Consider the following 14,531-nt stretch of genomic DNA (forward strand, 5'->3'; position numbering starts at 1 on the left):
GACGAGTCTGTGTTGGCGGCAGAAACCCTAAATCTTTGGGCATGTGCCCTATTTAAAGGCCCTTATGGCCTTCATTTGCGGCAACTACACCCCTGAGAAACCCTAGAGAGCAAAGAGAAAGCTTGTAGAGCAAGAGGAGGGCTAATTCATCATTCTTTGGTGTGTTTTAGCAAAGGGAAGGAAGGATTTGAGCTAGGCTGACTTGTGGGACTCAAATCTTCCATCATTTCGTTCAGAGCTGCTGTAGGAGGTAAGGATTCATGTCTATCTTCATTTGAGTAATAGATTTCATGAATCTAGGGTTTCTTCTCTTCACTTTTGGTAAGTGATCTAGTGTGTGTGATGTCCCCTTGTGACAATATTATCAGATATGGACCTTGAGAGGTCCAGAGAGTCCCTTTCTTCAGCTTTATGCAATCCTTTATGAGTTTGGGGCCTAGGTTATCGTATTAAGAGTTATTTTGGCATATAAAGATGATAATGTGATGCATGGGCCTAAAGTTCGAACCTTTACATGACTTTTGAGTGCTAGAAGGTTAGATCTACTAGTTGGAGAAGCAGATCTGACCTCAGAAGGTCGTTTGAGTGTTGCCATAGAAGGAACTCGCCGAGTCCATAAGGGGACTCGACGAGTCGAGTCGGGTTACCCCGCGATTCATGACCAGTAGTAACCTGTCGAGTGGAAGGTTTGCTCGACGAGTCGAGCGAGGTTTAGATAGACCCAGAGGACACGCTTGGATTCACCGAGTCACCTTTGTCCACTCGACGAGTCTGGTCAAGTTGACGTTGACTTTCGTTGATTTTTAGGGTCTAGTCAATGTTGGGACTTTTGAGCCACTGGAGGGGTAAAATGGTCTTTTACCCTCCTGAGAGAACTTAGAGAGGAAATAGCCTAGCCTTTAAGAGTCGTATTGATTAGAGTAATTATTTTATATGATTAGGCGGAGGCTAGATCAGTATTTCCGAGTTCGAGATTTACCGAGTTATCCGAGGTGAGTCTTCTCACTATACTGTACCTAGAGTGGTACCTATGTGTGACCGGAATGTCTTATATGCTATGAGATGTATGTGTTGTATGCTGTTATATGATATATATGTGTTATGTATGTTATGAATGATAAGGACCGGAAGGTCAAGTTAGTATGGACTGGAAGGTCAGGAGGTTACGGATCGGAAGGTCGATACGGGTAGGACCGGAAGGTCTACCAGGATTTCGGGACGGAAGTTCCCTGAGACACTTGGACCGGAAGGTCCCACATAATTATGGCCTTGGGTGGCGTATGTGTTGTATTTGGTATTTTGGGGAACTCACTAAGCATTTATGCTTACAGTGGTTGTGTTATGTGTTTCAGGTACTAGCGAGGATCGCGGGAAGGCGCCGGCATGATCCGTACACACTTGTGGAGTTTTATGTTTTGAGATTCTGGGATATGTTTTGTTATGATAACATTGGATACATTATGTTTTGATATTATCTTGTGAATAAAAGTATGTTTTAAAAATGAAATTTTGTGTTGGAAATTTACGTCGTTACAAAAGTGCCACAAAAGTCACTTCCAAGCTCAAGAATCACTTAATAGCTAAACTAGGGTTTAATTGGCCGTGAATAACAGTGGAGGCTGGTAAGGGTAAGCGTCCAAATGCCATAATGATGCTTAAATAGGGCTCATGCCCTAAAAATTAGGGTTTAGTCTTTGGCTGCGTACGCCCAACGTACGTGGCTAAGCTTCCTGATCCAAGGTGCGCATGTACGCTAAGCGTACCAAAATGTACGCCCGTACGAGGGGACCATTTTTGCAAAATATTTTAAACTTCAAGGACCAAAGAGAAAATACCTGGAATCGAATGTTACACATTTAACAAACTTTTTCAATTATTATATATATATATATATATATATATATATATATATATATATTAGTTTATTATTATAAATGGACGTAAGATATATGCGGAGTCTAAAATTATCACTCAAAAAGAGCCATTATAGAAAAAAGGGGCTCCAACATATACATCCCCACTTATAAAGTCGTGTCGTGTCATACCAATGTGGGATACTAACACGGATCCTAGAGATAGAGCATTGATGAGGATATATAGACAAGGATGTGTCAAGTTGCTAGACACCGATATCAATACCATGTAAGACCAAGTGGTATACTTATAACAAACATGTTCGTGGTCTATGTGGCCACGAACAACAATTGTGAGCACCACCCCATATTCTTAGTGGTGGCTAGTGGTGAAAAAATTTGTGGTCAATTGTTATGGAGAGGATGAACCACCACATCAATGAGCTTTTTTCTTTCTCTATCTCTCTCTACCTCTCTCTACATATTAATTAATTAAAAAATATATTATTTTTATATTAATAATGAAAAAATAAGAATGATATAGTAGTAGGTATCCCAACCTTTTAGTGGTTGAATGTGGTAATGAGTTGGCACCCACCACTATAGTGATTAGTGGTGGGTATATATAACGGATGACCTAATATGTATGTAATGTCTTATATTAACTCTCTAAAAGAGTCCTTATGGTGAAAAAGAGGAGATACAAACATGTACAAAGACATAAAAGATTGTGTTGCATCGATGTGGGATACAATAACAATAATAACATAATTAAACCGAATTATGAAATCTTTATAATAGGGTTTCTTAGTTGTAGCCACACCAGGTTGCTTGGTACTCATGCAATGCAACTACACAAAAGCATGATATGAAACCAAACTTGATAAAATGATCCATTTAATATCACAGTCATTGAATTATATCCTATTATTCATATCTAACGAGGTTGCGTGTTTGACACTCATGCAATGCAACTACACAAAAGCTTTAATTAATCGAAACCAAACTTGATAAAAAAATTCAATATTACGTGTCATTGAATTATCCTATAATTCATATCCAACCAGGTTGCATGTTTGGTACTTACTCATGCAAATGCAACTACACAAAAGCATGAATGAAACCAAACTTGATTAAATGACCTGATATAACGAGTCATTGAATTATGTCCTATTATTCATATATATCATTATTTAACGTTGTATTTTTATTTGAAAATATACCGAAGAAATAATATAATTTTGTGTTCTAATCATCAACTTAGAGAAAAAGAGAAAGACAACCGATAATTCTAACTTTTAGTCGTTTAACAATTAAATATTAAATAATTATAAGGAGTTTTAAATATTTTATTAATATGTTGAATATTGCTTTCCAAAGGACCTTTAACCAGAAAAAAAAAAAAAAAAAAAAAAAACAAACTCGATACAGCTTAAAAGTGATAATCAACACTGCTGCTAACATGTGATATGCATTAATTTTTTTGTTTAGTTAAAAGTCAGAAATTAAAACTACAAGTTTTGTTATTGTAAGTTTTTTTGTATAATTTTTGTCTGGTTCAATTTCCGTGATTAAAACAGTTAGTAGCAATTTTTCTGGAAAACCCGTTAGACAGCTTAAGCTGTTTGAAGAACTCATCAAAGTAGGTTGCATTTGGCAGCAAGGCTTGTATTAGATCAAACTTGTTTTTTATAATTGTACATTCCACACCACCTAAATTGTATTAGATCATAATTTGAGTCTCTTTTGATACTTATGTTAATTTTATTTACAAAAAATAAAAGTGACACTAAAATCACCAACATAATATAGTCCTAAATTAGCAATTCATATTCCATGTAATTAAATTTCACATGATCACACACATGCTTTAACTCTTCCTAACGTGAATAGTCAATGTTAATCTTTTGTTATTGATTATTTCTTATTTCGAAATGTTACGAAACCCATGATCTTACTTCATTGACCATTGACTTCATATAACAATAAATCTTTTAAAAACCAAATCATTGTGCACGTTGATAAAACAGTTGACTTTACCTCTTCATATACAACATGTTCGATCATTTCCCCTGAATTCATAGCTAACCTCTTGCCATTTTCATTAATCTATATACAACCCACTCTCCTTCAATAGCAATGGCTCTCGTAAATCTCATCTTTATATTGCTCTTCTTGGTGTCACTAGTGTATTCTAAAGGTACGTTCTTATCTATTTTGACCAAATCATTGCTTTTTTATATTATCTCCATCTTTAATGATCTAATCTTTTATATAACTAAGCAGTTACACTTGAGAATTCTGGTTTTGAATCTCCACCAACAAATCTAACCACAAACTCTACTTCCCAATTCATACTCCTCGATACCAAAACCAACCGTATCCCCGGTTGGTCATTCAACGGTACCGTTTGGTACGTGACAGCTGGCGAAAACGTTTCTCTACCCGGAAACGGTCATGGAGTGCAATTAGGTCCAAATGGTATGATTAACCAAACATTCAAGCCGGATGGAAATTACGATTATGTCCTCACCTTTACACTTGCTCCAAGCAGCCCAGATTGTGCCAACTCCACTTCTGTAAATGTTTCGGGCCCTAGTGCTTCTGAAGTATTCTTCTTCAGAGAATCACTAGGGACCGAAATGTGGCAAACATATGCTTATTCGTTATGGAGCCAAGAAAACAAAAAGGGTCTTATGAGCCTACAAATTCAAAGTACTAGTAATAGTAACAATATAACTTGTTGGCCTATTGTGGACACTATTCTAGTCACCGGGATCCACGGTCCAAGATGGTATTCAGGTATGTAGTCGATTACAAAATATTAGTATTTTTGATATTTAATAAATAATTTAATATTTTCCTTAACAGATAATGGGTTTGTGAATAGTGGATTTGAAGTGGGACCAGCCTTTATCGAGAACTCCTCTCAAGGAGTCCTACTTGAGGCTGATTCCAGCTATCCAGACAGTTCAGTCCAATCTCCGCTCCAATATTGGACCATTTTAGGTATAGTGAAATACATTGATTCGAAACACTATGCGGTCCCACGTGGAGGTCGAGCAGTTGAGTTGGTTTCTGGTAATCCATCGGGGATCGTGTCAAGTGTAGGCTTTTTGAAGCACGGGCAAGTTACCATTGATTTCATCATGGGTGATGCCAATGACTCGTGTGTTGGGGATTTCTTAGTGTTTTTGCAAGTTGGAGACACGATGATATGGAACTTTACAATGAGAAGCATTGGTGTTGGATCGAGAGAAGCACATTCAGTGACTTTCATGGCAGAATTTAGCAACACTGAATCGGTTCTAATAAGTTTTACAAGCTTTAACGAGACCCGAACCAGTAACAATGTGTTATGTGGGCCCGTGATTGATAGCACAGTGCTTCGGTTTTCTGATGGATTACATTCAAAAGCACATAAGGATATCGGATTGGTGACTTTCAGCTTTCTTTTGGCAATGACATTACTTATTTTCGTGTAAAGTTCGCTTGTAGAATTTATTCTTTTATTTTCGATCATTATATTAAGAATTTTGCATTTAATTTTTGTTACAATTTCTATAATCAGACTGTGAAACAAAACTTTGCGTAAACTATATTTTTACCTTCAATTTGCATAAAATCAAATGAAAAATCACCTTAGTTCATTTAACCAACAACGCTTAGACCATGCGGTATGGGTCCAAACGAGAAGAAACGCGGATGAGGTGGCACGCCTCAACGGCGTCATGACGAGCTGCACCCCCCCCCCCCCCCCCCCCCCGCTACATCTCGTTGTTGCTCGTTGCGGCTATTCTCGTTGCCGTCTCGACCAGATGAAACTAGTAAAAATGGAACGTTACCATTTTAAACCGTTTGAAAATGGTTATTTTAATAAAAAAAATATTAAAATTATTTATCTTTTTCCTTTATAAATACCTATTATATCTAAACAATTTTTTAAACACATAACTTCTATCTTTCTCTCTATAAATCTCAATTATCTTCAAAAAAAAATTATGGATCCTTCGACTCGTCCGATGATTCCGATGACGATATATTTTTCAGGATGATGTTTCAGTATTATACTAACGAGCTACTACAACTAGACCTAGCCCTGCTACTAACAAGACGTGCGATGTTAAATAGAAATCGTGAGGAAGGACACGAACGTCTATATCGCGATTACTTTGCGGATAATCGTGTATACGGGTCGAAGGACTTCACAAGAAGATTTCGTTTGAGTAGGGATCTGTTCCTATGGATCGTCAATGCCTTGGAAAGCCGGTATTTCTTCTTTACTATACTCTTATACAAAAAAAAAAATAGTACATGTTTCTTTAATTTTACAACATATACAATATATTTTTAAACTGTAGTTAATATATGTTTAGGTATGAATTTTTCTAATTGAGATATGATGCTAGAGTAGACGAATGTTTACAACTTTGCAGAAATGTGTTGCGGCCATTCGTTTGATGGCTATGAGGGAGTCACCCGACACCATGGACGACTATATGAGAATGTCTGAAAGAACCGCAAGGGAGAGTTTGTATACATTGTCAAGGGGTGTTGTTGAAACATTTGAAGACGTGTATTTGCGGAAACCTTCGTTTCATGATTTGCAATAATTGTATGCAGCGCATGAAGAATGCCATGGGTTTCCCGGAATGATCGGAAGCATTGATTGCACACACTGGAAATGGAAAAATTGTCCGGTAGCATGGAAAGGGCAATACGCAAGTGGTCATCACGGATCACCTTCGTTGGTTTTAGAGGTGTTGCTTCTCAAAATTTATGGATTTGGCATGCACTTTTTGGGGTTGCGGGTTCCAACAACGACATCAACGTTCTTGATCAGTCGCCAATATTCGGCGATCTTTTGAATGGAAAGGCCCCAGATGCTCCTATCACAGTGAATGGAAACGAATACAAACATGGATATTACCTTACAGATGGAATATATCCTCAGTATTCTACATTCGTGAAGGCGTTCTGCCACTCGGTTGAAGAACGAGACAAATTTTTTAAGAGAAGACAAGAAGGAGCACGTAAGGATGTGGAATGTGCTTTTGGAGTATTGAAGGTGAAGTGACATATAGTTGAACATGCAGCACGACAATTGGATTTAGAAACTCTACGATATATCATGTATGCATGTATCATAATGCATAACATGGTAGTAGAAGATAAAGGGCGAAATATTGCACATTATATCCTAACGGAGCCCAAAAACGTTCAGTTTCAACTAGGAACAGTAGATTATTTGCATCACGTTGTTGACATTCAGGACGTAAATAAACACAGACAACTTCGAGAAGACTTGTCGAATTACATATTCTATGGTAACAATAACGATAACGAATAGCTTTGTATTTTTTTTTTTTTTTTTTTTTGAATTTGGATGTTATATATATATATATATATATATATATATATATATATATATATATATATATATATATATATATATATATATATATATATATTGAATTTGAATGTTATGTGTAATTTAATCTCTAAGTTAATTTTAATCTTTAAAAATTATTATATGTTATTTATAATTTTTAAACATTATATTATATTTAACAAATATTTGTCTAAATTAAAAAAATCGAAAAAAAATAAAAAATAAATTATAAAATGGAAAAAAAAAGTTGGTGTCATAACAAGATACAACATGGTGACCATTTCCCCACTTGGTGTTATAACACCATTGATGATGTGACATGTGATGTGGCACCAAAATTGTGTTACATCTAGCTGCCCACACCTAGTGCTCTTATAAAATTATACCATAATAAAGCAACATGCTTCAATGACCTGTACAAATCATGCTACAATGACTTGTACTATTCGATTAAACGTGATGCATGGAGACTAGGGATGTCAAAAAGTCCCGTGGGACCCTGCTCCCATGGAGGCCCCGTCCCGTTTGGGGGAATGTTTTTAAAGAAATCGGGGGCGGGGGCGGGAGCAAGGTTAACTCCCGTTTTAATTTTAGGGGCGGGGGCGGGGATAGGCAATCCCGTCCTGAAACCCCCATGCGGACCCGTTAATAAATACATATATATTTGCATATATTAATTATATAAATATAGTAAACAATAACATGATTTTGAGCTTCTAAAATTCATTAAAAACATGTTTTTAAGTTGTTAGTATAATGTGTTTAAGATGTCATAACTTTTTTTATTTTTATAAAGGGGATTCGGGGGCGGGGGTGGGGGTAATAAAGGGGATACGGAGGCGGGGGCGAGGGATGCACTCCCCGTCCCGTTTGCCCCCGTTGACATCCCTAATGGAGACGCGAAGTTGGGACTGTTTTGCATCCTAAACTCTGCAGGGAGGTAATCTGTCACATGTTACAGAAAATAAAATAAATAAATAAATAACAAGAACCAATTCTTTTATGGTCTTACTAATACTAAATTGCAATAAGCTTAAAAAATCAGGCAAAGAAAGCCTTAATGGGGACATGACTTTGATCCAGTAAGCTATATAATATATGACATATGGGGTTTCTATTTAACTTAATACAGAAAGAACAACTTAATGGAGAAATATTAAGTCACCTATTTAGATGTAGGTTTAGATGTATCCATTGCGGTTTCAATCCTTAACTTTTATAAATGTTCTTGTTCTTCCGGTGCAATATATACACGCTTATCTACAGGAATTTCTAGCCATTGTAGAACCTGATGATTAAGAGGAAAAAATTCATATTGTTGGTTTAGAGAACAGATATATACAAAAATCATTTTTAATCATTAGCTAAATTTAATTCGTTAAACATGTTTTGTTTTATATTAAATATATTTTATATGTTTTAATACATAATATCAATAAACAAGTTACATTATATTATAAAAAAAATAGTTATTATATATGTTTTTTTTTGTTGTTCCTATATATATATATATATATATATATATATATATATATATATATATATATATATATATATATATATATATATATGATTTTAGTGTTATTTATGACATGTTTATTGTATTTTCAAATATGTTGTTCCATATAATAAGATCATTTTGAAGCAATAGTAAACACATATGAATCTAAAGTGGCGTAGCCAAGTTGGATGGATAAAATATCTTTTTAGGTACATTAACAAATAATCGGATAGGATCACCACTTTTATTTTTATGCACAAAAAAAAAAGGAAACAACAGAAAGAATATAACAACCGTGATAAAATTGGTGAGTTTTACAATTGTTGTTATATTTCCATATGTGAGGCATGTTGGAGACTTTTTAGGTATGACATTCATTATAGAACACCGTCTGTCCAAAGATTGTCGTTTCATATTGAACACAAACAGCCTGTTGTCTTTAAAGCATACCAATAAGTTACTAAAGTTGTTTCTAAACCCACTGTCGCTGCTTCTCCATTTGCGGCCTGGACGGAATGTACCAAACATGATGCAAATGCACGGAAACTATCATATGTTGAATTCCCAACTCAATATGTTCGTAATAAATCAGATACAATAAGGACAAGAAGAAAACAAAGGCCAAGGCAATTTTATCTCATTACATGGAAAACAGAGAAAAAAAGAAAAAAATTTACAACATTTTATCTCATTACAAAATCTTAACAAAACCCATATACATACATATATATATATATATATATATATATATATATATATATATATATATATATAATTTATTTAATTGTTTATTACATTTTCAAGCTTGAAGTTAAAATTGGATGCAATTTTCAACCTTACATTGTCATACATAGAGAAATCATTATTGAGTTGTGGAGTAAGTTTGAAGCAAATACCCAACATGCCATTTCCTGGTCATAGATACATTCAAGAATCCTACAACATGTTAATTCAAGATGAGCTAAACTGTGATCCTCCTATTCTTGAAGTGGAGCATGAAGACTTGCATTCCAAATTAAATGTCAAGCAAAAAAATGTTATGAAACAATGATGAATGTTGCTAACAATAAACAAGGGCATGTCTCTTTCCTTTATGGTTATGGGAGAACTGGAAATACATTTATTTGGAAGACCTTGTCTGCTGCTATTTGATCCAAAGGTGAAATTGTTATCAACGTTGCTTCAAGTGGAATCGTAGCACTCTTGCTTTCTGGTGGTAGGACAACTCATTCAAGATTTAATATATCAATTAACTTGAACAAGGATTCATTTTGTTCTATCGTGCCAGACGACAATCTTACTACACTACTGAACAAAGTGAGACTTATCATTTGGGATGAAGCTCTGATGATGCACCGTCATTGTTTTGAAGCATTTGATATGACACTTAGAGACATTATACGTTCATCGGACATGCATAAACTATTTGGAGGCAAGACCATTGTATTTAGAGGTGACTTTAGACAAATTCTTCTATTAATACAAAGAGACAATCGTTCGGATATTGTGTAGACATCATTGCATTCATCCAGATTATGGCATGAATGTATAATTTTACGTTTAACAATAAACATGAGGCTTCAAGTTGGTTCTCCAACTAATGATTTAGATGAGACAAAAACATTTGTTGAATGGATTCTTAAAATTAGTGAATGTAATATTGGTGGTCCTAATGATGGTGAATCTCAAGTTGAATTTTCAGAAGACATTATCGTTCGCTTTATAGGTGACCATATCCATTCAATTGTATCCATTATTTATTTGTATTTTGAAAACCATATTGATGATCCTTCTTATTTCAAGATAAAGCTATTTTGGTCTCTACAAATGAAGATGTTGATGTTATCAATGACTACAAATTAGCATTAATGAAAGATGGAGAGAAAATGTATATGAGTTTTAATTCTATATGTGAGATAGAGTAGGCATATTGTTTTGAGGAATCAATTTACTCTCCAGACGTGTTGAATGCTTTTAAGGCATCTAGAATTCCCAACCATAAACTTACACTAAAAGCAAGTTTTTCGATCATGTTGCTTCGTAATATCGACCAAACCAAAGTCTATGCAATAGTATCAGGTTACAAATTGTTAGACTTGGAAAACATGTCATTGATGCAAAAATTATAGCAGGTAGATTCTTCAAAGAAACTAATTACATATCTCGCATGCAGTTGATTCCGTCTGATAAAAGAATCCCCTTCCGTTTTGAGCGGAGGCAATTCTCTATAATTGTTTGTTATGCTATGACCATTAACAAAAGTCAAGGACAATCATTATTAAAAGTTGGATTGTACTTGCGTAAACCCATCTTCACACATGGTCAGTTATATGTAGTTGTTTCTCGCATCATAAGCAAAAATTGTTTGAAGGTATTTATATGTGATCAGGAAAGTCGTCCAGCTAATAAAACAAAAAATGATGCTTGAAAAGAGGGTTTTCAACGATTATGGATATTCAAACATTTCATTTTAAGTTTTAGATATTTTAATATAACTAGTACCGCAAACTCTGTTTATGCTACTTGATCTTTTGTTTAAAAATTATTGTATATGTTTTTTATGACTTTATATGTTTTTTATACATTCCCTCGCGTTTTACACGAGTCATAATCTAGTTTTGATATTATATTTGGTTCGCGAAGCCTAATCTTGGATAATCCACAAAAGACACTTTTCCAATTCATATATGAAAAAGAAAACAACGTTATAGGAAAGTATATGGGAAGTTCAAAAAATTTAAAAAGATCCAAGATTTGCAAAATCTGAGGCTTTATACTTACACATCCAAAAATGGATACAATAATTTTAAGTTTAAATCAGTTAGTAGCAGATTTCTGGAAAAACCGTTCGGCAACTTAAGCCGACTTGAAGAACTCTTCAGAGTAGGTAGCATGGTTGCCAAAGGCTGCGCGGCTGAGCAATCAATGGGACCATCGCCAAGGCCCACACCTCTTGATCCTTGTCATTCGTCGTGTTCAGGATCAAACTCGTCTTATAAAATTGTACATACTGCACCACCTAACTTATATTATATCATAATTTAAGTCTTTCTTGGCACCCATGTTAATTTCATCTATACAAAATAACGGATGACAAAAGAGTGAACGATAACGTCTTCTGAAAATTCATATTCCATGTAATTAAATAACACATGATCACTTTAACTAACGTGAATAGTCAATGTTTAGTCTTCTGTTAGTGATTCTCTCTTATTTCGAAATGTTACGAAACCCATGATCTTACTTCACCGACCATTGACTTCGTATAACAGCAAATCTTTTAAAAACCAAATCATGGTACACGTTGACAAAAGAGTTGACTTTGCATCTTTATAGACAACATGTTCGATCATTTCCTCTAAATTCATAGCTAACCTCTTGCCATTTTCCTTAGTCTATATGCAACCCACTCTCCTTCATTAGCAATGCCTCTCGTAAATCTCATCTTTATATTGCTCTTCTTGGTATCACTTGTGTATTCTAAAGGTACGTTCTTATCTATTTTGACCAAATGATTGCTTTTTTATATCATCTCCAATTCTAATGATCTAATCTTTTATACAACTAAGTAGTTACACTTGAGAATTCTAGTTTTGAATCTCCACCAACAAATCTAACCACAAACTCTACCTCCCAATTCATACTCCTCGATCCCAAAACCAACCGTATCCCCGGTTGGTCATTCAACGATACCGTTTGGTATGTGACAGCTGGCGAAAACGTTTCTCTGCCCGGAAACGGTCATGGCTTGCAATTGGGTCCAAACAGTATGATTAACCAAACATTCAAACAGGATGGAAATTACGATTATGTCCTCACATTTACACTTGCTCCAAGCAGTCCCGATTGTGCCAACTCCACTTCTGTAAATGTTTCGGGCCCTACTGCTTCTGAAGTATTCTTCTTCAGAGAATCACTAGGGACCGAAATGTGGCAAACCTATGCTTATTCGTTATGGAACCAAAGGGGTCTTATGAGCCTACAAATTCAAAGTACATCAACAAGTAATAGTAATAATATAACTTGTTGGCCTATTGTCGACACTATTGTCCAAGTTGGTATTCAGGTATTTGGTTAATTGCAAATTAATTTTTTTGAGTATTTCAAATATTTAATAATTTTTTTTAACAGATAATGGGTTTGTGAATAGTGGATTTGAAGTGGGACCAGCCTTTATCGAGAACTCCTCTCAAGGAGTCCTACTTGAGGCTGATTCCAGCTATCCTCACAGTTCAGTCCAATCTCCGCTCCAATATTGGACCATTTTAGGTATAGTGAAATACATTGATTCGAAACACTATGCGCGAGGTCGAGCAGTTGAGCTGGTTTCTGGTAATCCATCGGGGATTGTGTCAAGTGTAGGCTTTTTGAAACACGGGCAAGTTACCATTGATTTCATCATGGGTGATGCCAATCACTCGTGTGTTGGGGATTTTTTTAGTGTTTTTGCAAGTTGGAGACACGATGAGTTAAATTGGTAAAACGTGAATTGTATATCTTCTCAGAATGTCACAATTACATAAGTATTAATAATAGATATATTTACACTATGATCCCTCTAGAATATAAACATGTAATTAATGCCTAATATATATAACATTTGTCTAATATTCCCCCGCAAGCTAAGGTCGGGGAGCGACTCTTAGCTTGGACCGCAAGAACTGAAAACGTTGAGAAGGCAGTGGTTTAGTGAACACATCCGCAATCTGGTCATCTGTTTTGATGAACTGAACCAGGAGTTGTTTTTGAGCAACCTTTTCTCTAACAAAGTGAAAGTCAACTTCAACATGTTTGGTACGAGCATGAAAGACAGGATTAGCAGATAGGTATGTAGCACCAAGATTATCACACCATAGAACTGGAACAGTACGAGTAGAAAATTGTAGTTCCTGTAGAAGAGTTTGAAGCCATGTGAGTTCAGCAACTGTATCGGCTAAGGCTTTGTACTCGGATTCTGTTGATGATCGCGAGACAGTCTTTTGTTTCCTAGCAGACCATGAGACAAGATTACAACCGAGATATATAGCAAATCCCCCAGTGGATCGACGATCATTCGGACAACCAGCCCAGTCAGAATCAGAGAAAGCATTCAAGACATTAAAAGTGGAATCTGTGTAAGCATGAAGAACACTATCGGAATTGTGCTGAAATAAAAGTCCACTTGTTACTGTGCCAAGTAAGTAACGCAAAATGCGTTTAACCGCAGACCAATGATTCTGATTCGGAGAGTGCATAAATTGACACACTTTGTTTACCGCAAACGAAATATCCGGCCGTGAAAGAGTCACATATTGAAGTGCACCAACTGTTTGACGATATTTAACCGGGTCTTCAAATGGTGGACTGTCGCCAAGGGCAAGATTGGCGGTGGTAGTAATCGGAGATGGCACAAATTTGGCATTAAACAAATTCGCACGTTCAAGTAGCTCGAGTATGTATTTTCTTTGAGACAAAACAATGTCGGACCCCTGCTTAATAACTTCAACCCCCAAAAAATAAGATAACGACCCCAAATCTTGTAGAGCAAAAATGCGACTAAGATGCTGAACAACCCGGTCGATATCAGCGGTACTATTTCCTGTGAGAATAATGTCATCAACATAAACAAGTATATACAAGAAAACACCGTTAGAGGAGTATATAAACAGCGAAGGATCCGTTTTAGATCCACGAAAACCAAGAGCATGAAGTGCAGTTGACAACCGATGAAACCATGCTCGGGGAGCTTGCTTAAGTCCATAGAGAGACTTGTGGAGAAGACAAACATGATCAGGTTTGTCCGGAT

General features: G+C 35.6%; 2 protein-coding genes across 2 annotated transcripts; both read left to right on the forward strand.

Annotated features, from left to right (window-relative positions):
• The first annotated feature begins 3,905 nt into the window (after positions 1-3,905).
• LOC145072028 (protein BIIDXI-like) lies at positions 3,906-5,467 on the forward strand. Its single transcript, XM_079018395.1, has 3 exons — positions 3,906-4,053; positions 4,140-4,655; positions 4,725-5,467. The coding sequence occupies exons 1-3, from the start codon at positions 3,993-3,995 to the stop codon at positions 5,336-5,338; spliced, it is 1,191 nt and encodes a 396-aa protein (XP_078874521.1). The 5' UTR covers positions 3,906-3,992; the 3' UTR covers positions 5,339-5,467.
• A 4,851-nt stretch (positions 5,468-10,318) lies between these two features.
• LOC145075879 (protein BIIDXI-like) lies at positions 10,319-13,227 on the forward strand. The gene is made up of 4 exons (XM_079021962.1): positions 10,319-10,472; positions 10,550-10,634; positions 12,338-12,804; positions 12,878-13,227. The coding sequence occupies exons 1-4, from the start codon at positions 10,319-10,321 to the stop codon at positions 13,225-13,227; spliced, it is 1,056 nt and encodes a 351-aa protein (XP_078878088.1).
• The last annotated feature ends 1,304 nt before the right edge of the window (positions 13,228-14,531 follow it).

The sequence above is a fragment of the Lactuca serriola genome, chromosome 9, assembly GCF_051521515.1.
Source record: "Lactuca serriola cultivar US96UC23 chromosome 9, Lser_US96UC23_V15, whole genome shotgun sequence".
Lineage (NCBI taxonomy): Eukaryota > Viridiplantae > Streptophyta > Magnoliopsida > Asterales > Asteraceae > Lactuca > Lactuca serriola.